Source organism: Melanaphis sacchari, unplaced genomic scaffold (genome assembly GCF_002803265.2).
Source record: "Melanaphis sacchari strain LSU unplaced genomic scaffold, SCAv2.0 Contig20_pilon_pilon, whole genome shotgun sequence".
Lineage (NCBI taxonomy): Eukaryota > Metazoa > Arthropoda > Insecta > Hemiptera > Aphididae > Melanaphis > Melanaphis sacchari.
This window is the reverse complement of record NW_020271042.1, coordinates 5,701,892-5,728,162: the sequence shown is the minus strand read 5'-3', so window position 1 is coordinate 5,728,162 and position 26,271 is coordinate 5,701,892. Positions and strand designations below refer to the sequence as shown.

The following is a 26,271-nucleotide window of genomic DNA, read 5'->3' as shown; positions in this document are numbered from 1 at the left end:
TAGAACAATAGTAATACTATTATATTATAATATAATAGTATTACTAGTAAAGAGAAATATATTTATTTTTTTTTAAATTCAAATATGCAATAAAATAATGATAACTTAAAATTGAAATACATTATTGAATTCAAAAAAACTTTCTAAAATGAATCTGGTAAGGCACATTGTTGATCTACAATTCTAGTTATAAATAACATTTTAACTAAAAATATGAGCACAAGTATAGAAATAATCAGGTTGTAAGTTTTAAAATGGCTTTTTATACTTGATGGAAAAAATTATACTAATTAATAGGTTTAACAACTTATTACTGTCCAATCACTTGTTCTTTTTTTTTTTTTTTTTTAGAAAATGTCATTACATTTTCTACTACAACTTAATTCTAACAAATAAAACATCTATATAAATATACATAGTAATTGATTGATATATCTACTCTACTTAATTCGTATTAGAGGACACAAAGGTCACACACTTAAAAATTCTATTATTACAAACATTAAAATTTGTTTTTTAAATTATAATAAAATATAATATTAAGTTTAGAACACTGTCTTATTTGGAATGATGAGATTTATTGAAGTTCCGATTTTATAATCGGTGCTAATTATCTCTTTTGTTGTAAATTATATTATATATCACAATTAACGTTCGTAAAAATAATTTGATTTTGCCCCTATATATGGGGGACCTAAGTACGCCATTGTTATTTTCTTGAATAGTTTCATCTCAACTTCTAACCATCTCCTCTTTCTGGATCAGTTTTATTGTTGACAATAAGCTGATTATTTTCAGGTGAAACACGAACAGAACCTGAATTATTTTTGCGATTTGGATTATTCCAGACTTGTTCTTTTGCCGTACCACCAAACTGGTACATTACATAAGTTCCACATGCCACACAAGCAGTCACAGCAAATATTCTACGCCATCTCTCCAAAGTTGGCTAAATGGAAAATTATCATTAAATAATAATGTTCAACAAAATATGTAGAAAATATAATAAAAAAAAAAAATAACTATATTAAATTTTAACTTTCTTACATTGTCTTGAAGCATAATAGCTGCAGCAAGGGGAGATAAAAAACTTGCAGACATATGTATAGTTTGTGCAAATGCTAATATATGTCCGGCAAAGTTTGGGGCAATATCAACTACATTTGCCATTGCTCCAGCATATGAAGCAGTTATCAGTGTAACTGCTACAAACCAAATTATCAAAATCAATGTAGTCTGACAACCTAAATAACCTATGGTCAGTACTAATAAGCCTGGAATGACTTGAGCTGTAAAAATAATAAAATATGTATGTATTATTATTTAAGTACCTATACATATTTGTTAGAAAAAAAAAAACACCAATTACTTACATATAGCTGTAAACATTTTACGAACATTAGTTAAACTCATAAGATTACGAGCTATAATAAAATCAGCTGCATAACAGAACACAACAGAAGAAAGGTAACTGCATAAAAATGGAGCTCCATTCATAAACCCATTCTGTAAATTGCAATGTTTTTAATAATAGGTATTCTTTGTTTTAATACCTAGTATATACAATAATGTATGAAACAAACAAACCTTTTGTATACTGAAACCTAAAATTGTCTTCATATAAGATGGACCGTATATTATGAATGTATAATGGACCCATATCCGACCAAATGTTGTTATACCAATAGACCACGCTGGAATGGAAGTCATAATAGAACACCATGGGACTTTTAAATCCTATTCAAAAAAAATTACAATTTTTAAATAAATTATGTATAAAAAAAATACAAGAGATTTATAATATTTTATATTACTTTTGTGTTTATGATATTTTCTCCAATGTTGGCATTAATATAATTCAGTTCACGTCTTGTGATTCTTGGATGTTTGTGAGGCAGATCAAAAGCTAGTAACCACCATAGCAAACACCATGCGACACCCAATGAACCGTTCATGTAAAACACCACTCGCCATCCATAGTTGCCAATTATGAAGCCGCATACCATATACGTCAGTCCGATCCCGAAACTAAACCCTGTCACCCAGGCAACAGCTCAATTACCACCTAACCTAGATGCCAGTTACACATATATCACAAATAGACAGATAGATAAATATACTTGTTTACCCGTTGCGACCTCCCATCTGCAGTCACCACTCATACTTTCATCATTTAATTTTTATTTTTTTTACTATTTTTCTTAAAGACTAATTATACATTTATTAAGATATTTAATTAATATTGGATGTTAAAATTATAATTTATAATTTTGATTTGGTATTTTAATGATCAAATACCTTAAATTAAGTGGAAAAAAATCTAAGTTAACATTGAAACATTGAGAATGAAACATAATCTTAAAATTTATAAGTAATTTTTAATGACACATAATAAAAATGTTTTTACTTTTGAAATAATTTATACAAAAACAAAAAAAAAAAATATATATATAGAATTTTACTTAATTTCATTTTTGATCTTAAATTAATTTTGAACTGTATTAATTATGACGAGTACTCAGTATACAATACAATTTTAATTTCTTAGTAATTTAATACTTTTCATAAATTAAGACTATATATTTCAAAAAATGTATTTTAATAATATTTATTAAGTTAGTTTAAAATGTAAAATAAAATTTAGAAAAAACAGCTATACCACTGCATGTGTAGTAACTGGAATTATTGCAGATAACTTTCACTATAAATAAAAATGTTAAACATGTCTCCTAAAATTATTACCTACTTATGATATATAGTACTTATATAATATGTATATATAAATTTGATAAAAAATTGATTTAATCAATAAAATATCTATTCTATATATAAATATATTCATATTGAATATATATACATATAAATTTATATAATTTATGTATTCTTCGAAACAAATAGATTTGAGTAGGTATTATCTTTATAACAGATAAAATATCATTATAATATAGTATGTTTAAATCAAATCTGAATGGTATGTAATGCCAAATAATGGACAAGGGACATCTCGAAATTCAATACTTAAATTGGCTCATTGCCAAAAAAGTCTTAAACATTCCTATGGTTTGAAAGTTTCTTGATGTAGGTATATGATTTTCTTTTAATTACAAGGGTCACAAATTAAATTGCCTAGTTTAATACACTTCAAAGTGACCTTTAATTTTTTCAAACTGGCATAATATAATACTATTTAAAGCACCATTGTGATTCGTAACTAATTCATACCTTGGAATGATGACATGAACCTGGTTCGCTCGTTGGATGGTATCCATATACCAACAAGTGCATACATTGCAGGCCAAGTAAGCCCCTGGAAAATTAAAAAAAACAAATTTAATCAAAATTGTATACAATCAAGAAGATAGTATTAGGATTGGTGGGTAATGTGTACCAGACACTAGTGTACATTTAACACATCTATACTTTTAGCATCATGCAACAATCTTATAGTAGATAAGTAGATAGATACTTACCAATCTAAGAATAATATAACCAATTTTTTTTTTAAATCTAAAGGTAATATTAATATTTTACCTAAGATTACTACCATATACTTAAAAACCAACAATTTATCACAACTAATATTCAACGGAGTAAACACATGATATGCACAAAACAATTTTGTCATAAATAGAACTGAAAAAGTCACATCTGGTAAACGTTTCGAAATAATTGGAACAAAATTATGTAACAAAGTATCATCTCATATAATAAACCTCCATATCAATGTATTAAAAAAAATAATTTGTAATGATTATTGGAATCTGATGATGAATTAATATTATAGAAATAACATTGTATTAATTTACCTCTATCAACACAGAATAATTTAATTTTAATCAAGTACAATAAAAACGTAATTTTTTAATTTCTTTTAATAAGTTAAAACTCCTGGACCCCTGCACAAGTCTTCTCAGTATTTCATATGTATATGAATTTAAATTAAATAAAAATAAATAAATAAATATTAAATACCTAACCTACTAATGCTTACAATATTTTATTTATTTATACTTACAGATGCCATTCCTTGAAGTGATCGCAATGCTACGACTGCCGAGTAATGTAATGAAGCTGCCTGAGGTATGAGCAATGAAGCAATTGCTGTTGTTAATTGTGAGAACCCAAAAACCGTCTTGGTTCCAAAACGTTGTGTTAAGACACCACCGACTACTTGAGACAATATATAACACCAATAAAATGAGCCAAGAATTGCAGATTGCACTGTAGAATCCCAATTAAATTCACCCTCTTCCTGAAAACATATTGGTTTACATAAGAATAAAATAATATTATTATTTCTTTATAATAGTTAATACCAGTAAATATGTATTTATAGCCTTATAGGTACTTCCTAGTTTATACAATACAGTAAAATCAATAATCATACCTATATAGGTAGGTATACTTTTTAAAATTATTTAAAAGTAGATAGCTACATTTGTAATTAAATAATTTTAAAATGTAAATAAATGATTTTCAATAGACAGGATAAGTTATGTTATTATACTATACCGTTGGTTTTTGATCTTCAAATGATTGTGTGCCATTTGTAACCGACGTATAACAATAAAGTTCGGTTAAATTTGACGAGTTTTCAGACCGTGGTCTCATTTTGGCCATTGCTACCATGGCAATATTAATATCAGTGCGCATCATGAAACTGACCAAAAATCCACTGAATGACATTAAATATAAAACCGCACGAGCTGGTATCATGTCTATAATAATAACATTTGTTGAAAAAATTATACAAACAAGAAAACCTAAAATTAATACTAGTAGTAATATTGATAAATATGTACATCTGTATTTTATAGGTACCTACAGAAAGTAAAAGATAGGAACCATTTTAACACATACCTTGAATGCTTCTAAAGCATAATTTATGTTTTTTCTCCATTCCTAATATTTGGTTATCTTGTAGGTCCATGATAGGTAGTCGCTTCGTGATGCTTTCAATTAATGAGCTTAACTGCGTAGGTTATCTAAAAACAGAGCAATATTATAAACATTATTTCAGCCCTGATTTTTTGATTTTAAAAGAATTAGTACTACATATTATCTTATAAATTTAAAGTGTACACATATTTTCTTCATTTTTAACGCAAAATTCCATCAAAAATATCTAAGTACTACCTGGAAATACGTATTTCTGTAAGTACAGCACAATAGGATCACACTTTAGTGTAGAACATTATTATATAATACAAATAAAATATTGGAATAAACAATTAAAATGTAATTAACATTAATGTAGTCATATGGATTATTTTTGTTTCATTCTATATGTATGGCTATTTTTTAAATTTTAGAACTGTATGGGTTTGACGTTTGACCAATCAATATTGTGATGTGATTGAATTATCGAATGAAATATTTTGTCGATATAAAACAAAATTATTTATGTACCTACAAAATGTATTACAATAAGACGATTTATATGTAATAAAAACACAAAAATATGTACATAAATATGGAAGTATAATTTATGAAAGATGCGGAAGATTTTTTTTATTTCTATATAAATACAACGCATTTTTGGAAAAAATACATTAAATGTAATCATAAAAATATCAAAATGATGAGTATTGCATTGAATAATTACAATTTATTTCAAGTAATTGAATGTTAAATATTGTCTATTAGGTCTAAAAATATTTTTAAAACGACTAAATGATCGTTCCACATATCCACATCAACCGATGTAATTGAAATTATTGGAACATATTTAAAGCACGTAATATTAGAAATCTAAATTTTAGAAGGGTGTCTGTCAATCATTATTTCATTGATATATGTAATAAATTGAGTGCATAATATTTATATTATGTTGTCAAAACCAAAAGGTAATATATAAATTCCACCCTAAAGTTATTTTGATATTTTATTTTTCATTATGTACAAGTCAAATTCATATTTTTAAAAAAAAAATTTAATTTTGTTTATTTATTTATGTACAGCGTAATTTATCAAAATTTGATGTCTTAGAATTTTTATATATACTTAAATTTTCTAGTTTTTGAGAAATGAAAACTCCACTTTTTATACATTTAATTATTTAGAGGATAATTAATTTTAAAATGTTAATGTATCAAAATAAAAATTCAATCGAGTAGTTTTTGAGTTATTTAGCATTATGTACTAAGGAAAATAATAGGTCCATGATAATGGGTTTGGAATATGTAGAAACTATGCTAATTTGAAAATTTTAGTAATTTATTTTATCAATATTTATAATTTATAAAAATAGTTCGAGTATAATAATTAACATTAGATATGATATTACATATATTTTATATTTTTTTAAAACCATTTTTAAGGACAATTACCATTAGTAAAAATATTTTAATAACTGAAAAACTACTTCTATGAATTTTGAAATAGATAGGTAGGTACTCACATCAAATTAAAAAAAATAACAAAAACATTTACAGTAAAAAAGAAAAATTTTCATTTGGAAAAAACATTGTATTGTAATTTATAAGTAGTACAATAAATCACAAGAATTTAAAAAGATGGTCTTAAGTGTATATAAAAATTCCAAAAATCAGAATTTTAACAACCATATTGTTAAATAAAAAATAGGGGTGAGCATATTTGATAAATCCTTGTATTTTCAATCATGGAAAAAACTATATTTTTATACTTTGCTATTATGTTATACTTTATTAGTTCTTTAATATAAGTTTAATTTTCTAATTACAAATTAAGATCAATAATCGAATTGACCTAATGTTTTAGTTAGGTATACTGGTATTTATAAATTATAAATTATAAATAAATAATACCTATGTAAATAAATGAAATACAGGAAACGTAAATCAAAACAATTGTACAATAAAATAAATAAATTTTTAATTAAATTCCACAAAATTTATAATAAAATAAGGTTGATTAAATAGAAATTTGGTCATATGTATAATATTTAAAAATAATATAACAACATATAAATAAAAAAAGATTGTAAACCATAAATTCTTAACCTTTTCTGATCTATGGACCCTTTTAAAGAACAAAATATAATTACGGACCCCCCACCAAAAAAAAAAAAAAACATCAAATAAATGAGAGCAAGACATTATTATTGTTATCTTAAAAACGCTATCGAAACAAATTTATTTCTGGGCGGACCCCCGAGTAACCATCTACGGACCCCCGGTTAAGAACCTATGTTGTAGACCAAAAACAGTTTTTATTATTTTTTTAAATATTTAAATACACTTTAGATAAATATAATTTTAATTACAATTATTATTGAAACAAATCTGTAATCAGAATTAATTTGTAATAAAATATACAAGTTTAGTTTTTATTTTCGAAGTTTTTTTCAGTCTATCATATTTTAAAACTTATCGGTTATTTTATAATAAGTGCTTATAATATACTACATCAGTGTTTCCCAACCTTTTTGTAAAGGCGACCTATAAATGTACTGCTTGTTGGTTACGCGACCCACCCCCACAAACACTAAAAAAAAAATGTTGTATAGTACTGAATTGCCTGATGAAACTGGTTGACTGGTACCACCGGATGTGGTTTTACAAACAATAAATTTATCTATTAGAAAAATTAAAACTTAATATACATTATATAAAATTTGAGTATTTAAAAATGAGTGTCTAACCGTAAACTAAAACTTTTTGTTTGTACCTACTTTTGTAGTCTCTATGTACTGCTTATTGCTCAAGCTGTATGGAAAATTGACCGATACTACATCGACAGTCATTAGCACATATACCGATAAGATAAAAATATAATACAAACTTTACAAAAGACATATTAATATTTACATTGTATAATCTAAAATACTAGCAAGACTTCACATTATTATTATATATAGAGGTATTAAATAAAAATAACTTAGGCATTTATGAATTTTCTATTAAAATTATTTTCATGTATGTTTTAATTATAGGTCATGACTGACGACCCATAAAAACTATTTCGCGACCCAAGATTAGGAAACACTGTACTATAAGCCAGATGCCTAATTTTTTCGACGAAAGACTTTTGTAATTTCAAACTATTTTATAATGAGTTTCATTTAAATCTAATAATATATACAAGATACCAACACACCTAGTGAATCATCTTAGTTATCTTAATTTTCGACGGCATAAGAATAGTTTTGTCATGGTAATATGATTATATACCATAATATGCGTGTAAATATATGAAAAACACATAATTACCGACGATTAACTGAATAAAACTTAAAACATATTAAACTATGAATATCAGTATTCTATACTGATTATCTATACTTAATGTTATATTTTTATACTGAATTAATTTAAATAAGATGCATGATAAAGTTTATTTTATGCTTTATATTCTACATCAAACTTTTACAACAGTTGAAATTGTTTTGTGATATGAACAAGGCGAGAAAAGTAAAAACTATAAGTATTAATATCGACTTTAGGAATTATTTAGCACAATGACATATTTTTGAAGGATGTAGCTCTATCTAGTATAAGTGTCCTTTTAAAGTTCTACATTATTAATTTTTTTTTATTGATTTTCTAGTGTTTTTTAGTGAGCAGTTTTTGAGAAAATTGTAATCATAATTAATGTTCAAGTATGCTCTTATTAATGTACAAAACAAAACAATTTAAATATCTCTTAGTAATCTTAAAAACTTAGTGATTAAAAGCGATGAGTAGGCAAAGTTGACCGAAATAAACATAAGAGTAAATTTTGTTTTTTTATTTTGAGAGTAAAATAGACCAGTAGAACAGTTTTTACCACCTACAGGTATAATTGTTACAACTTACAAATGTATGATAATGTAAAATAGAGTAATAAATAAATCAAATAAAAATTGTTGGTAGGTATGTATAAAGAGATTGTATAATTGTATAAATAAAATATATATTAAGAGTTTATTTGTCTTCTAATTAGAACAAACAATTGAACATAATTTTTACAAATAATGTAAGCAATATATATGCTTAATGTTGAAAACTAAACGATGAACTTAATGAACGTATACACAATCGGTAAATACTATTCACTACAACACATATTACAGGTAGGTTTACTAAGTAATAGAGCCATATTATGTTATATAGCCATGTGTCATTAAACATAAATGCAATAATAATCGATATCAGTATTATTATTTTTTATAAATTATTCTTGATTATTTTTATGGTTTAAAAATCAGAATTATTTTATATATATTTTTTTTATTCTCGTATAGTAGTTGTATTATATTTTTTGTATAAAACGTCAGAGCATCTTGATAAAATATCGTTCATAATGCAGCTTAAAACATTTGAATAATATTTTAGAAAAAATTTTTATATAAAAAAATTATGATTTAGCTTAAACGAACGGGTGTCTATATAACTATTGACACCTGTTGCATACAAAATATTTAGCAATGTGTACAGATTATTACTAGGTAATATTAATATTATTGGTTAATAAAAAAAGTATCACAAAAAACCAAATTGCCAAATTTTTCTTAAATTAATGTTTGGAGTTTGAACCTATTGAATTCGAACGAAATAAAAAAAAAATACATAACTTACATGTTTAAATGGACATATGTGATTTTAGGTATTAAAAATGCTGACAAACGTTAATTCTATTAATAAAAAAAAAAAAAAAAAACATTAACAGCAGGGACCTATATTTTATACTAGGTAATCGTATTTCGTTTAAATGTAAATAATGTAATAAAAATTAAATAATGTCACATATTTATTGCCTTATCTAAATTCTACATTTTAAGTTTTTATTAATATATATTTATACTTTTTAAATATACTTTTGTAAATATATGGGATATCGGAATTAGGTATAGGTATTACATAATTCATACCTTATAATGCAGATAAGTAAGTTTATTAAAGACATTATAGAAATTTAAATAAAACCTCGTGTACCTATTACCTATACTTAATTAATATAAAGCGTATTAGTTCATTGTAAATAATAAAATAATTTACCTATAAATCAAATTATTTTTAGAATTATTAATTGATGAACAACTCGTAATATCATAATTTATATTATATGTTATTTACCAACTATCGGATATCATTGATACAAATTGTATATTTATATTCATAACTTTACAATCAATTATGCTATATACCTACGTAATACGTCATAAACAGTTAAATGCAGTGGCTGTAGTATCTTAGGTATATTATTATTACATTAAAAATCAAATTATAAATCTGAAAAAACTATTTAATTATTTCAATATTATTTAAAATATAAATAAAAGAAATCTTATTATAAGTAATTAATAATATTTTGTTGTAATCTTACTCTGTAAGCTAGAAGTTATTAAAAAAAAAAAAAAGTAATTAATAAAACAAAAAAAAACTTCAAAGAAAAATATCTTGTCAAACAAAATTGCTTAAAAGAAAATGTACCAACTAAAATGTTAAAATTAATAATGAATGTAATTTAATGTAATATAATTGCACCAACACTGAAAATGATTAATAATTAGATCTTTAACGCAAAGTTATTGAAATTAACTATAGGTAGTCGCATCAATACAGACAAGTAACACATGGATACTATCTGAGAATCTGTATATTATAATTAAGGAAACGTAACAACGAGCGATAAATCATAAAACATACATTGATGAAGATAAATAGATAAATTGTAGGTAGGTACCCAAGATTCTTGTCTATTTCGAGAAATTACAACGATCGCCGACCTGCAAGATACATAGGTACGGTTCAGCACGGGAATACCTGCAGAATAAATATATAATATTTACATAAACAATAATATTATAATACGTACCCATGTGTCTGAAATCAGATTTAAAAATAACAACAATAATATGTTATGAACATAAACGTACCTAAACATAATAATATTATATTATGTTATCGTTATGTATAAGTACCTACGCAGGTATTTAAATCATATTTTAATTACAGTTATTATTTGATTGTTAGTTGATATTATGTCTTACATTCAATGTATTATATCCGTGTTTACACAAGTAGACGAACCTATAACGATTAAAAAAAGGACGCGCGAGAAATTCATCGAATTCATCAATCAATGAGGAAGTGAAAACAAATCAAGTGTTGGACAATATTATAATTATAATAATATATTAGTGTTATTACCTACGCGTATCTATACAGACAAATTATTCTATTGTCGTTGACACGACATACACACAGCACTGAATAATGAAAACGGACGAGAAAAAAATAAATAGTAAGACCATTCGAAATTACGAGTTTAAGACGGACACGACACGTGCGTATTGGACGCTGGCACACGGCGCGACTGGCACTTCGGTCTGCGAACGTCGTAGCGCACGGACGGACGGCGGAGTGACGGACGGCGGACGGGGGCGAGACCAACACGCGGCTCGCTGGCTGGTTGTTACTCGGCACTTGGCGGAATCCCGATCCCGAACTTTAAAATAGTAATAATCGTATATACGATTCCATTTCCGTTGGACTGTTGGAGGAACCCGTTGCGACGGCGTATTTTTGTAGTAGAGGGCACACGATCGTGGTGCGGCGGCAACAGCCAGTCGTCGGCTCCGTTGGTGGCGGGGCTGCGGCGGGGAGAAAACCAGTATGCGGACGAGTCTCGAAAAAAAAGTAAAACCGACACAGTTGGGTTCACTTTGATGTACACAACAATGAGTTCCTTAACGATATAATCATTTCAAATCATTATCATCATTATTATTATTATTATTATAATACATTTTATAAAAAAAAAAATAGGTATTTTACGCGGCCGCAGCGACGTCATGCGTAGATACCTACGCGTCTAATAATTATTTAGGATTTCTCAACGTCGGGTACCTTTGTACATGATATGCATCATACAGGGTGATTCAACGTATTCATTTTCCTAACCGATGGCTTTTTTCCCCCAACTATATAACCTCAATATGAATTAACTTAAACGAATCTTTGAAATAAACGATTTTGGAAAACTAGGCATTAGTGTATTACTGTTTAATATAGAAACTGTAGATAGTCGAGATCTATCACTTGACACTTGTATAAATTAAAAAATAATTTATAATTAATAAAAATATTTATTATTTATTATGTATTTATTTTGAGTTAATCTAAACTTGAAATTGTTTTTCTTTTAAATTGTCGTTTTTGCGCGTTCTATTAAAAACACGATACAGTCAATAGTTTATATTTTTTACATTTAACAAATCAGTCGCGGAACTTTAAAGCTCAGGCAGGTCTTTGCTGATAGGTGGGCTGTAAGTATGGTCAAGTATAATATTCACGAAGGACACTCTGTACATTAAACACCTACTATTCTTAGTTTTGGGTAAATATAATATATTGTACAATATACAATTTATTATGCTGGATCGCTGTTCAACGACATGACCTTTTTCCAAATGGTTTTTTGATGTTGACCGTTTTATCGATCAGCAGAATTGATTTATTTCATCAACAAAGTGGTTATCGAAATTTTTATACGCATTTATCTTAAAATACTACACAAAGATAAATGATGTTCACTGTTTAGTCGTATTCCATCACATGTTTCTTTTTATTATTATTATTATTATTATTATTATAGTATTATTACTTGGAATATTTTATTATTTTCGCAATTAAAAGCTTTATAATTTGAATTTAACTTTTCACTGCATATAAGAGTGAACTTTGTTAAAAATTAATCTATACAAAAACATTACGAGTGCAATAATAAATTAAATTAATTGGTAGGTACCTCTATAATCTATATTCTATATTATAATAGTATAACGTGGAAATTAGCCCACGTAGAGTTGGACTGTTTCGTGATTAGTTTTTAATTTCAAATTTTTCACCTGTCTAGTTAGATACGTTATATACTATATAGATTAAATAGACATATATTCTAATTGAAAATACATTATCTGTATATATTTAAATCTATGTGTATAATTTAAGGCTTTTAGGACATGGGAAGGAAAACACGTGTTTCGATGTAATCATCCTGGTTAACGTTGTACACTTGTACCTACAGTGTAAAGCCGGGAATGTCATGTTACGTATATTTAAACATAGGTAACAAAATGTTTGTAACCTACAAGTTGAATTAATATTTAATATATATATATATTATACATTATATAATTATTAAACTCGATATCCCACGGTATTCTACAGTGAAGCCTATGGGTTCTTAAAATTATTTTTGATTTTTAAGGATTAAAACTGTGATAGAACTCCATTCCATAGTAATATAAGTGGCCAAGTTAGCTATAGTGTAGATACATGGGTTGTACATATATAGCTCACAGTACAAATACAATAATATTATATTATTGATTAATTTAATAATAATAATATGCACAATATACATTGAATTTTTAGTTTATATAATATTATATGTAGACAAACTACCTATACAATGAAAAATAAATGATTTTTTTTTTTTTTTATGAATTTCATCTAATAATAGACATTATCTTAATAGCTGAGTATTTGACTTTTTTGCCTCCAGGGGTGAAGTTGACTATTGGTGCCTGCTTTAAAGGTTTTACGGTATATTATTTTTTAATTTATTATTTTCATTTTTCTATAGGAAAGATAAGTAAATTAAGAATATTTAAATATCAGTTAGGTACTTTATCTAGAAGCAACATTGTAAATTATGACGTACGTGTCATAGAAAAATATAAATATAGAATGTATTGACCCGGGATTTTATAGATATTTTTTTGGACTGAGAATCAAATTATAACAATTTTTTTTCTTGAAAAAAAAAGTAATTATTTTTTATAATAAGGACATTTTAGATATTTATAATTCTATTACATTATCTATATTGTATACGATTATCAACTAATCATTTTTTTTGAATAATGTAAATGCGAAATTTGTGTGTAGATAAAGGTATATGTGTAGGTACTATTAATACGTTATATAATTATATTCATATATTGAGAACTGAAATATACCTACCATTCATATACTATGATATTATTAAAACATTTATAATAAATACTTGACATTTTTGTAATTTTATGATAATAATTTTGTCCTGAGAATTGATAATATAGGTTTTGATATTTGAATTAAATGACAATAATATGTTATTATTAACAAAACTTAGTTATTGATTTTCATAATTTAAATTACAATATTCTAACGGTTTCAACATTATTTTTATTATTTTTTACAATTTTAAGTTGTAATTATTGATTATTGAAAATTAATATTAACAAATAGGTATATAAAGTATCTAAACCTTTAATTTACATGAACCGATAGCCAAGTAGTTCTTATTGGTTTATTCATTATATCACGCGACCGTACAACTATATGTTTTTTTTTCTTGTAGTTTGGTATTAGTAGGTAATTATAATATTTTAAAAATTGTTATAGTATGATCCTTTACATATTTGTGTAAATCAAAATTAAATAATATTAGAATTAAACATTATTACTTATTTATTCTTACGAGGTCAATTAATCCGCTAAATATCACATAAAACATAATTCTTAACCTTGTATTTTAGAAGTGGGACATTTTCCACAGAAAAGAATTATGTATATTACATTTTAGTTTTTACTATTACCATATATTTAAAAATATGTAAAAATAAATATTAAAAAAAACCAAACTTACGATGTATTAAATCATAGAAATATTAATTATATTAGTTTAGAAAATATATGTAGGTTTACACAATATAAGGTAATACTGGTCGTCTTAAAACTACAAAGGCATAATGCGTAAAAAAATATTGGCAAACTACCATACATTCATAATGTTTAATAGTAAGTCATAACATGTTAATAATCGTTCAATTATAACTTAAATAATTATTTTAACTTATATCACACGATATACAAGTATATTTGTGCATTAAAATAATTTCCAGTAATAAATCAATCAGAATAATTTTATAAATATTCTCTAGTATAAGAATTTATTTGCATACAATTTTTTCTATACGTATAATGTACATAACTAATTTTTAGAAAATAGATAAAGGTAGGAAGTGTAATAACTAATATTATATTCATGTTTTTAAATTACTTATTAAGTAAGAATAGTTAGGAGTATTAATTTAACAATATAAGCATAAAATGTGATTTGATATAATAAATTTAAATTATAAGCCATAAGGTATTGAAATAATTAAATTTTATATTAATATATTATGATTATTTAAATTCAAAATTAATATATTTATATATATTATTTCATAGGATAAATAATTAAGTACTTAAGAACTTAAATCATTTTTTATCTATTTATCATTTCAATTTAAATAGTAAATAAATTAAAAATACACAATCAATAAAAATATGGTGTCATTGCATTTGAGCAAATATTAAAATATATTATTGAGGATTTATGTATAAGTAATAAGTTTAAATTTCAAACTCTGACTTAAAAATTATATTTAATTTGGATAATACAAACATATATTTTTTATCATTATTGAGATATATCTATCGACATTTGGGTTATTGGCTGACATTTTTATTTATATATTAACATTATATCTTTATTTCTATAAATTCTATAAATTACTAATATTGTAAAATGTTAAAATTTTATGGCCTAAAAAATTCAATATTCGTAATACATTTAATATAATAGTATTATGTTTTTATCCAAGATAGTCAGATAATATTATTAAATTTTTTAATAAAATATTAATTTACTTATTATAGTGAACCAACGTATCAACCACTAGGCAGTATCTATATTATTAAACAGTATATGACTTGCCTATCATATACATTGAAGCAAATAATATTTTATACTATAAATTCATACTTAACATTATTATTTTTTAAATAACAAACTTTTTTGTTTTTAAGAACTAAATGACAGATGTTTATATACATTTTGAGAATAACTGTGAATATGTTTTAGTAATGGTGAATAAAATATGAAAAATTATACATACGTGCATCATGTATCTATGTTTTTTTACACTTCATGCCCAATCAATACTGTTAGTATTTTAAAACAAAAATATTTTTCATAACTTCATAACGTTTTTTTTTTTTTTGTGTATATTAAAAATATTGTAATTTAAATATTTTTTTATAATAAACCAAGTATGCTAATTATATTAAGTATCCAAGTAAGTATTTAATAATCAGGTATTCTTTACTCGATGAGTGGTTACTATTTTGGAAAATTCTTAGTAGAAGTATATTATTGTATTGGATGTATAACGATTTCGCCGATGTAACCTTTTTACTTATAAGAAATTTATCGACTACGCAGAACTTTTTTATATTATGTTGATTCCACAGGTTAATTTATTATTATACAATTTAACTGACATTTGTAGTTAATAATTTGTAACAAAATAACATTTCCGAATACTCAAATATCTCATATTTTTACGATATTCCAGTATTACGATTTTCCGGTTTGTGTGTTGGTAGTACCTCTTTCTAGTGTTTTTTCAAAATATATTGCTTATATTATTTTACAAATGTCCAGAAAAATATATATTAAAACGGAAAGATTAATAAAACTCCAATGAATTATATTCCCAAAAATACCTAATTATGTTTAAAAAAAATTTGAGTATTTTATGTTATTTTTGTTTAAAAAAAAAATAAATATGAATTTTGTACTATTGTATGGTAGACAAAAATATTCTATCTTTTATCGTAAGGAATAGAGTTGGTATAAAAGATAATAAGTCAAGCATGCTCATCTCTTTTTTTTCCTTTAATAATGAATGAATTCAAATTCTGAATTTAGGAATTTTTAAGCATACTTAATGACCATATTTTCTTCAGTAAGTAACTCTGTTTTTCAAATGACAACTAACTTTATTTTAGTATTAATTGGTTAACAGATAGTTTTTTTAAATGTATCGAAATTAATATGTGAAATTATTGAAATATAACATTTACTAAAGATAATACATTTTATAAGTTAAAGATGTTTTTTTTTCAAAATAAAAGTAAAATAGATTTAATACTGAATATAGTATTTATCATACTAGGACAAGTTTAACATTTTTTATAAACCATAAAATATTGATAGAATAACATAAAAGTAATATTATTACTATAATTTTTAAATCATCCTTCTTTAATTTTTTCAAACTTGTTATTCTTATTTCTTAGTATATAAAGTTAAAACTTAAAAACTAATATTTTCAATTTTAACTTATAGGTAGGTATATATCAAAATTACCATAAAATCCATTTAATTAACAATTAACAGAAAATAAGGGTGATATTGAATTTGAAATATGGTCTTTATGTACCTATAGGAAATTAAAAATTCCAAAAATCAAAATTATTTGAATAAATTCATTATTAAAGGGAAAAAATGAAAATGAGCATACTTAGTGAATCATTTTGTATAGTTATATAATATGTATTATATTATTAATAACTAAGATAAATTTTGTCGTGGATAAATAATAAATAATTTTTTTTTGGATATTCCATAAAAAAAAATAAAAAGTATCACTGTATTATTGAATTAATGTAAAATATTTGGATTATTGTTTTAACCTAAAAGTTTCTATAAAAAAATCAACTAAGAAATATTAAAATTTTAAAAATAAGTTAAAAAATATTTCAATGCACTCATTGTTATATTATCTCTTATTTTTTTAAACGATTACACCTACCTATTTTAAAATAATTAAAAATATTCTAAATATTAATTGTATTTTATTATTCAGTAAAAACATATAAACTGATAAATGATATTGATAAAATATTCAAAACATATGAAATTAAAGATACATATTTTTATTTTTTATTATTCCTTAATGTATTTGTTGAATAAAAATCTCACAATATAAAATAGATAACAACATTCCAATTTAAAATCTTAAATTAAAATAAAAGTTTTTAAAATTTATTTAGTACACCTACAATTATATGTCTTTTTTATTATAAATTTTCATTTTTTTTTTTTTTTTTTTTTTTTTTTGATTTATTGATTTATTATTGTATAATTTATACATTATGTCATTATGTAGGAAGTATATAAATATATTTATTTATCTTCCTACGATCATAGGATATTAAAAGTGGGCAGTATTAAGTGTTTATTGAATTAATTTGATTTAATTTATTATTAGTTCATTTGTTTATTATAATAACTGTCTCTAACTGAATACACAAAATCAATTATTATATTTTAAGCATCCAATTTCAATTGATACATTATAGACTTATAATTATTTAAGTACACCGTGTATGAGTGCAGGGAAAAATCTACCCTAAGTAATTATCAAATAAAATGCAATTAAACTAGGTGCCTACAATTTTACTAAAAAAATTTTAGTATGTTTGTTATAACTTTTATTGAATTCTAACTAGCTACGTAATAACACATAACTTATAATAACCTAAAACCAATCTTTATAATCATTATCTATAAGTTATTTATTGATCTACGTCACATAATATCATTAATATATAATAGTGATTATTAAATGTTTATAATGTTATATACCTTAATACTTTTAACATAGGAACTTACTTTTACAAATTACAATGTCATAGATCATTTATCATAGGAAAAAAGTTTGTATGTTAATTATGGATTTGTTTAAATTGAAGGTATTAAATTAAATAAATTCAAGTTTAGAGTTTAGTTTTTAGATTTTTAGTTACTTAGTTTATAAATAAATCAAAGGTAGATCAATTAATTTTAATTTCTATATACGAGTGTATGAATGAACAATTGTTTAAGAAAATTTTTTTACTATTTATAATATTTACATAATTGTAATTTATAATATTTTTGTATTTTATTGACGGGCATGAGGATCATTTTTGTCCTTTAGCTGAATATTTAAGAAATATGAGGGGTAATTTTGTCTATACAAGGCTATTCTGACTTTTCGGTCTCATAGGTTCACTTAATCGTTTATTTACCGTCTAAAAACTGTAAAATCGAATTCACTGTTATCTATTAATTAAAATGCTTCAATTAAAATTAAAATATTTACATTTTTTTATGATAAAATAATTAATTAAGTAAGGCTATAGATAGATTAAAAAAAATGCCGTGACCTAGATGGTCAATAAACCGAAATAGGTATAGCAGTCATCGTGTTTTAAAAGTTAAAACTACCAAACTACTAGCATTTTGCACAAGTTGTGTAACCAGCAAAAGAACAAGGTTATGATGTATATTTTAGTTCTCAAAATAAGCACATGTCTTCTGTATATTTCGATAAATGTAAAATTGTGCACATAAATGATAACATTTGTAAATTTAATATATTTAAATATGTTTATACAAGGTAATTTTTAAACAAAATACATTTATTAAATATTTTTTGGTATTTTTAAGATGTTTGTGTTCAATTTCTATAAATTATACAACAACATTAGTTTCAGCAAGTGATTTAAAATGGACTTCTCAGTTTTCCCCCAAAAACTTAGTCTTGTATTGTATACTGCTTTTTTTAATTTCTTTTGAAAATACTGAAATTTATTCTTCTGAATGTTTATTAATATTATTTATTATTTATATTTAATACTATACATTTTGTAAAGTTATTAGTTATTTTTATTTTTAAGCATAGTGGTAGCTATATTATATCTACAAAAGTGACCTATAATACGTCATACAAATATTATACGTGTTTTAAGCAATTATTCATAATCAATACTTTTACTCCAATTTTTCAAATCATAATTTATAAATAACTATCAGGAGTTTAAATAACTATACTAAAATCTTTTATACTGTAGGTACATTATTCGCCTTTCAATGTGCATTGTATTTAAATTAGAAATTTTGTATTTATCGGAAACGGTACGATTATTGCTATACATAATATAAGTATTTACTTTTTTTTATCCGTGTTCACGCTATCAGCATATTTTTATATTTTTAAAAATACGTCAGCAAATATTCCTGACCGTGACATCCTAGAATACATTAAATAAAATATTAACGACTTCCAAGTTCCATTATGTTGTATACCCTCGTGTAGACAAATTCTAAAGAAATCATTCAAATAACAAAAACGCGCGTGTATGCGCGTAATGCATATAATATGTACTTTGCTTCTCTGTTTCAAATATTTAATGTATAATGGGTTTTAAACTTATAAAGACGTATTGTTGACTATTGTATTATAAAGTTGTAATAATATCAACTCATTAAGCGTGGTGATTAAAATCGATTAATAACCATTAAGCACTTAACCATTGTTAATAAACTGGACGATTTTATTTAAAGATTGTTATGTAATTTTTTTTTTTTTTTTTAATACTCAATATCACATACATCTTTTAAAATTCAAAGAGGATAATATATAACACAACTTAATAAGCAGTTAAATTTTCAACGGTCAAAAAATTATCAGTATCTTCAAGTCACGTCTATAAGAACATTAAATTAAATTTAGTCACAACAAAAATAAAATTATCAACATGATTTCGTCAAAAAATAATATTTTAATATAAATAAATACAGGAAATAAATTTTATGTTTATAAATAAAAATGATGGCACCTACACAAATTAAATTAAACATTTAACACTAAGGACGTTTTTGTTTCAGTAACATACGTTATTCTGAAGTTGACACGCTTCGTGTTCATGAACACATGTTAAATCATTGTATTTGAATAGATACTGAGTGTATGGTTATTTTAAAAAATATATACAAATACGAATAAAAGCGACAATGAATCAAACTGTTTATCGAACTGTATAAGTTATAGTTGCATTGTTAATACATTTTTAAAAAAAAATTGTCTAAATACAAAATTTTACATTTTGAATTAATAAAAAAATATAATAAACTAAAATAATGATATAATTTTGCTTAATATAATACAATACACTAAGTTACTAACCAATTTTTATTTTTATAACAAGAAACTATTATTTATAATTCATTATAATACTATAATATTAAAAAATTCACCGCTTCACTCAAAATCTAAAAAAAAAAAAATACTAAACAAACAAATATTTCTTTCAAATTTTAATAAAAATATAAAATGTATTATAGTATACATCAGTACCATAGGCACTAGGGTCATGTACCCCTCTTCCTGATTTTTTTTAATGCTATTTTTGTCCTCGGTAGGTGTGTTTAGTGTATTATAGAAATACCTAATATTATCAATAAAATAAAATGTGAATTTTTGATAAATAATTTGTTTTATTTAATGCTGTCGCGATCACTGTCATTTAATGATACTTGTTTGTTATCGCCTCCACAATCCAACTGTGTACAATTTATCAACTCATCATCAGACAACATAACGATTGCAATTTAAAATTTTGTTATTCGAGATCGACATTTCTCTTTGTCTCAAATTGTATGAATAAGTAAGTTAGTTTAGACTCTAGTGTATCCACGGGGATCTAAATATAGAAAAAATATTATAATATTTGTAGTTGTATTTTATTATACATAAAAACATAATCACGTATATAATTATTTTTTCGATTAGTCTTTTTATTTTATGTATAATTTCAAGTGTGTACCAATTTTACAAATGGTATAAATTTATTTTAAAATATAGCTAAAAATTGATTTTAATGAGTCATTTTCTTTAATATTTTATACACTCATTACATTTTTACAGTTAAAACATATCGTTAAAATAAATAAAATGTAAGACGTTTAAGGGTGTTAATGAAATTGTATAATTTTTTTGTTTTTATTCATGCGTGTACCTACTTATGAAATATTAATTAATATCATATGACTATATTATAAGGTACAGGAAATTATAAACAGTAAACTTATTATTTAACAGTATTTTGTAAAGGTATTTAAGAAATACGTAATATCATAGTAAAACGAACGATCACCTAGTGACGGGCAGTGACAGTGTGACACATATTATTCGACGTGATAATAACAGATTTTTAAGATCCTACAGTAATTTTGTTTTAATTTAAGTTATTTGTTGAATATTATTACAAATAAAATAAACGATAAATATGCATATTGTATATTCAAAAAAAGCCCAATTAAGTAAAAATAAATTTAAAATTAACGCCTTGATCATTCACATCTTACTTGTTAACCATTACACATAATTAGTTATTGGTATCTACTCGTTCTAAATTAGGTATTAAATTTGATTATTTTCTGTTAATTATATATATTGGCGTTAAGTGTGAAAAGTAGTATTCCAATTGGTTTTATTTCGATATAGTTCATATAATTTCATAATATTAATAATATAAAACGTTAAAAAAAAATATGATTACAACATAATAAAAATAACTATTAAAAGTATAAAAAACTGGGCAAGGCGAGCCTGTTAGGCCTGCTCCTTAAAGGCGCCACTGCCGTCTCACGCATATAAACAAAACAAAGAACACTATTGTGGTATATTGATAAAATGATATTCAAAATTTATTTTAAATAATATATTGATTACACCCATAGGCACAGTAATTAATTACTATACACTTTAAAGCCTGTAATAAAATAAGTTGTTGAACATTCTTTTATGAAGTTTAATTGAAATATACTTTTAGAACATAGCAAATATATTTCAACATATGATTAGTTAAAAATTAATTACAATTACTTTAAATAGTTAATATAGCCTGTATAATTAAATGCAACCATCTATCGATGATAAATTTAAGATAATTGACTCGTTAATTAAACTGTACGTCTATAAATTGTTCAGTAGTTATAAGTAACATATTTTTAAAGAAACCATACGTCCTCATATTTTAATAATAACAATATTAAGTTTATATTTTATACAAACCCTGTAGTCACGTATTTGTATTAATACGAAAATTAAAATATTATTGAAATTAAGTATAATCCAAATTTCAAAACCAACCATGGATAAGATGTATTATATTATTTTTTTTTGTTATATACTCGTACGTTTTTAAACATTTTGTACAGTTAATACTAACAGTCAAATATTTATGAAAACCATAATAAATTATCTATTCAACATTAACATATTATGAGGTCCGAATACACTGTTTCTATAAATCAATATCATTAAAAGTTGTTAAAGTCTAGTCACCTTTCGTCTGCTTTGATTGTTTTGACCTGAATGTATTTAATATATTGAAGCATTACATAAGCCCACTTAGGAAAAAAAGTTTCGTGTTACTAAAATTAATATAAACTATAATAGTTAATAGTTACAATTTATGAAAACATGTGTATATTTACTTTATAGAAAATTTTATAATGCGCACGAATCAGTATAAATCATTTAGGTATGTTATTACTTTATTAGGTATAAAATATTTCAGATTCCGAGCGGAAAGAGTGACATATTGATTTTACAGTTACACATTTTTTCTTTCAATAATTAAGCACGGATGGCATAGAATGGTATAACACGTTTTATAAAGAGGTGGTTGTACGTGTAGTTTACGAAAAAATAATAGAAAGAGGACTGTGGAAAACGTATAAGTTTTGTAAGCACCTACCACTCGTAGATTTGAATAAAACTGGAAAAACCTTACTCCTTACGTCTCACTATTTGTATTTCACGCGTATTTTGATGTATAGTAGAATATATTATATCTACAGGTTACGTATGGATTATAATTTATAAGTTAAAACTTTAAACTATACACGTACACAATATTTTTTAATAATTATTATTTATAATAATAATTGATTATTTGAATTAAAACACATGTAAACATCATTATAAGTAATAACAACTATAAAATAATTATAATAATATATTTTAAAATTATGAATTATGACAGTTCATAATTTCTACTTAAATTGATTAAGTTAAAAATATATTCTAAAACACCGAAAAGTAATCACAGTTTTTAATTAGTTTTAAGCAATGTATATTTATCACGGTCAGCATGTATAGAATTACCTACAAATTTTTAAAAAATAAAAATCGTATTGATAACCAATAACTAAAACTATGAACTAAGATAATATTTAATTTGTAGTCCTAACTTTAAAATATATGTATTTATCGACATAAAAATTATTAACCAAAGTCATGTCTTTAAGAGAACGTAGTTAACGTTTTTATACAGGGAATAGAGAGACAAAAATAGTTAATTTATTTTTATTTTAACAATGTTTAAACTTAAGCATTTGATATAAGAGTGGGATTGTACATTTTTTATTTCAATTTTTTTCGTTTTAATATTTTACCGATATAAATTGAAAAATCAACTTTAATTGATTGTTTTTAATATCTTAAATATAAATTAAAGATATTTAGCTATGTATAATATATATATGGTGCAATAAAATTATGGTAGATACCTAAATATAGTCATAAATCTAAAATTATTTACTATGAAGATGTGTTTTTTTTTCAAAAATCTTATTCAGCGAAGGTATAATATAGTATTAAGTTAAAAGTATATGACAATATTATAAATTAAATATTGAATTTAAATAAATAATTATACTTAAAACGAGTTGTTTTTCTAACTCCGTAGTAAATTTTAAATATAGGTACAACGTAAGTGATCAAATTATCAAAATTAAGATCACAGAATTATATATTTATAAATAGATCTGTTTGAAATAGTTTTCATCGACGTATCTCGCTATAGTTGAGATTCTATAGAACATTACTGAACAATTCACTAGACAATTCGCAATAAAATATAATATTAAAAATTGTGTTTGATATACAAACGACATAATATTATTATTATTAAGGTGACTGCCAAGTGGAAAGAAACGTTTTATGCTTTTAATGAATTCCCCTTCCTCCAGGTGTTTTCAGAAAAAATCTATACATTGTAAAACTGATAATATTTTTTCCAGCACCTTAATCTTAAAAGTCTTCACATGAAGTATGCGTTTGACACAACGGTCGGTAATTTATACAATAATGGATCTGAGATGAATACGTAATAATAAGCTTAGTCACTATGTAAGTGAATTACTCGCAGTAAAATGCCCAAAGATGGATAACGGTTGTGTCACCCAAGCGCCCAGGTATAGTTTATAGGTTTTTACAGCAATAGTTGTTTTCTTATGCATTATAAATTCATGGTTCTATTGAACAGCGGGAACATACAGTTCACCCGCGAGAGGGTTGTCAGCTCCTTGTCTCCCTCTTGAGCTCGTCGATTCACATTAGCAATGCTATCGCGGGTTGCCCAGACGCGCAAAAGGTTTTTTGTTTTTTAAAAAGGCTTTGTGGATTCAGGTCATCATATCGTAGTACCTACATAATATGTAATACGCAATATATTTATAATATATTGCGACGCGTGGATGGGCGCATGAACGTTGACCATATGCTATAAAAAACGATATATTATCGAACACAAACCACCGACGACAAGTCAAAATTATGCGCTCCGAACTCGACGCTTACGTCACGCCAACCAAGTCACCGAGGGACACGACTTACGGGGGCGGGTGAACGACAGACCATACTTTCCACGACACGTGTTTTGGACGCGTATTGTAGACGCGCATATACGGATAGTTTGTGGACAATAATCAGATGTAAGTGATATTGCTTGCGCTGGAGATTAATTATTTTATTTATGAACCGCAACGGTTTTATATGAAATGCGAGACCGCAGTATTAACGATTATTATCGTCGTCATCGCAATATCAACTGCGATGCGCCATCAAGTCGCAGTCGCACCTAACGACACTGCTTTAACTATAAAATATATTATGACAACATCAAACAATAATAAATAATTCGAAATCATCATAAAAGACCTTCGCGTGTTCATCGTCGATAACGCTAGAACAAAATAACAACAACAATACCAACTTGCCGCCGGGACCGGCCACGGAGTCGGGTACGCGGCGGATAGGCGGAAGTGGAATATATTATTTAAAAAAAAAAAAAACAAATAGCCGTGTTGTAAATAACACGGAATCGCACACGGACTACAGTCGGGCGCGCGAGCATTACCTGTACCGCGGGTGTGCGTGTGTCCGGAGCACTGAGCAGCCGGTCGGCCACTGCCACTGACGGTGCCACTGCCGCCGCCACCACCGCCGTCGTCGTCACCACCGTCGCTGCCACTACTGCCGCCGACGCCGCGTCCGCGGTCGCCGTTGCCGTGGCCGTGTCCGGGCGCCGTGCGAGTCCTGCACCGGTGGTTTTCACGTCAGACCTCTGCAGCACAGACTGCAGCAGCTGTCGGTCCGTCCACGCCGGTTGCTGCCGTATGACATGTCTGCTGGCGGCCGGCTGCAGTCGTGTCGGACTGTCGGAGGACTGCTTACGGGGTACGGGCGGCGACGCGAAACGCACACACCGTGTGTGGTGCGACGGTATGTGGCCAGGCCGTATTGTGCGGGTGGCGCCGCTGCCAACGCCGCGAAACGCCGTGCGGACGCGCTACGCCGCGACCCAC

At 25.6% G+C, this 26,271-nt stretch overlaps 1 protein-coding gene across 4 annotated transcripts; it reads right to left on the bottom strand.

Annotated features, from left to right (window-relative positions):
- Positions 1 to 331: 331 nt before the first annotated feature.
- On the bottom strand, positions 332 to 26,271 carry LOC112593564 (sialin-like). 4 transcript variants are annotated; one of them, XM_025338020.1, is made up of 10 exons: positions 25,824 to 26,271; positions 4,861 to 4,985; positions 4,513 to 4,718; positions 4,016 to 4,252; positions 3,223 to 3,307; positions 1,815 to 2,035; positions 1,588 to 1,737; positions 1,374 to 1,506; positions 1,048 to 1,289; positions 332 to 949 (listed from the first exon to the last, which is right to left on the bottom strand). In XM_025338020.1, the coding sequence occupies exons 2-10, from the start codon at positions 4,928 to 4,930 to the stop codon at positions 740 to 742; spliced, it is 1,554 nt and encodes a 517-aa protein (XP_025193805.1). In that variant the 5' UTR covers positions 4,931 to 4,985; positions 25,824 to 26,271; the 3' UTR covers positions 332 to 739. The 4 variants fall into 4 exon arrangements, with proteins under 4 accessions (XP_025193805.1, XP_025193806.1, XP_025193807.1 ...); XM_025338021.1 differs by lacking the exon at positions 25,824 to 26,271 and adding an exon at positions 11,115 to 11,361; XM_025338022.1 differs by lacking the exon at positions 25,824 to 26,271 and adding an exon at positions 11,119 to 11,361.

Coding starts and splice junctions, on each gene's coding strand:
- LOC112593564 (XM_025338020.1), bottom strand. CDS start 4,930: ATGGACCTACAAGATAACCAAATATTAGGAATGGAGAAAAAACATAAA. Junction 4,719..4,860: donor ATGCTTTAGAAGCATTCAAG/GTATGTGTTAAA, acceptor TTATTATTATAG/ACATGATACCAGCTCGTGCG. Junction 1,507..1,587: donor TAGGTTTCAGTATACAAAAG/GTTTGTTTGTTT, acceptor TGCAATTTACAG/AATGGGTTTATGAATGGAGC.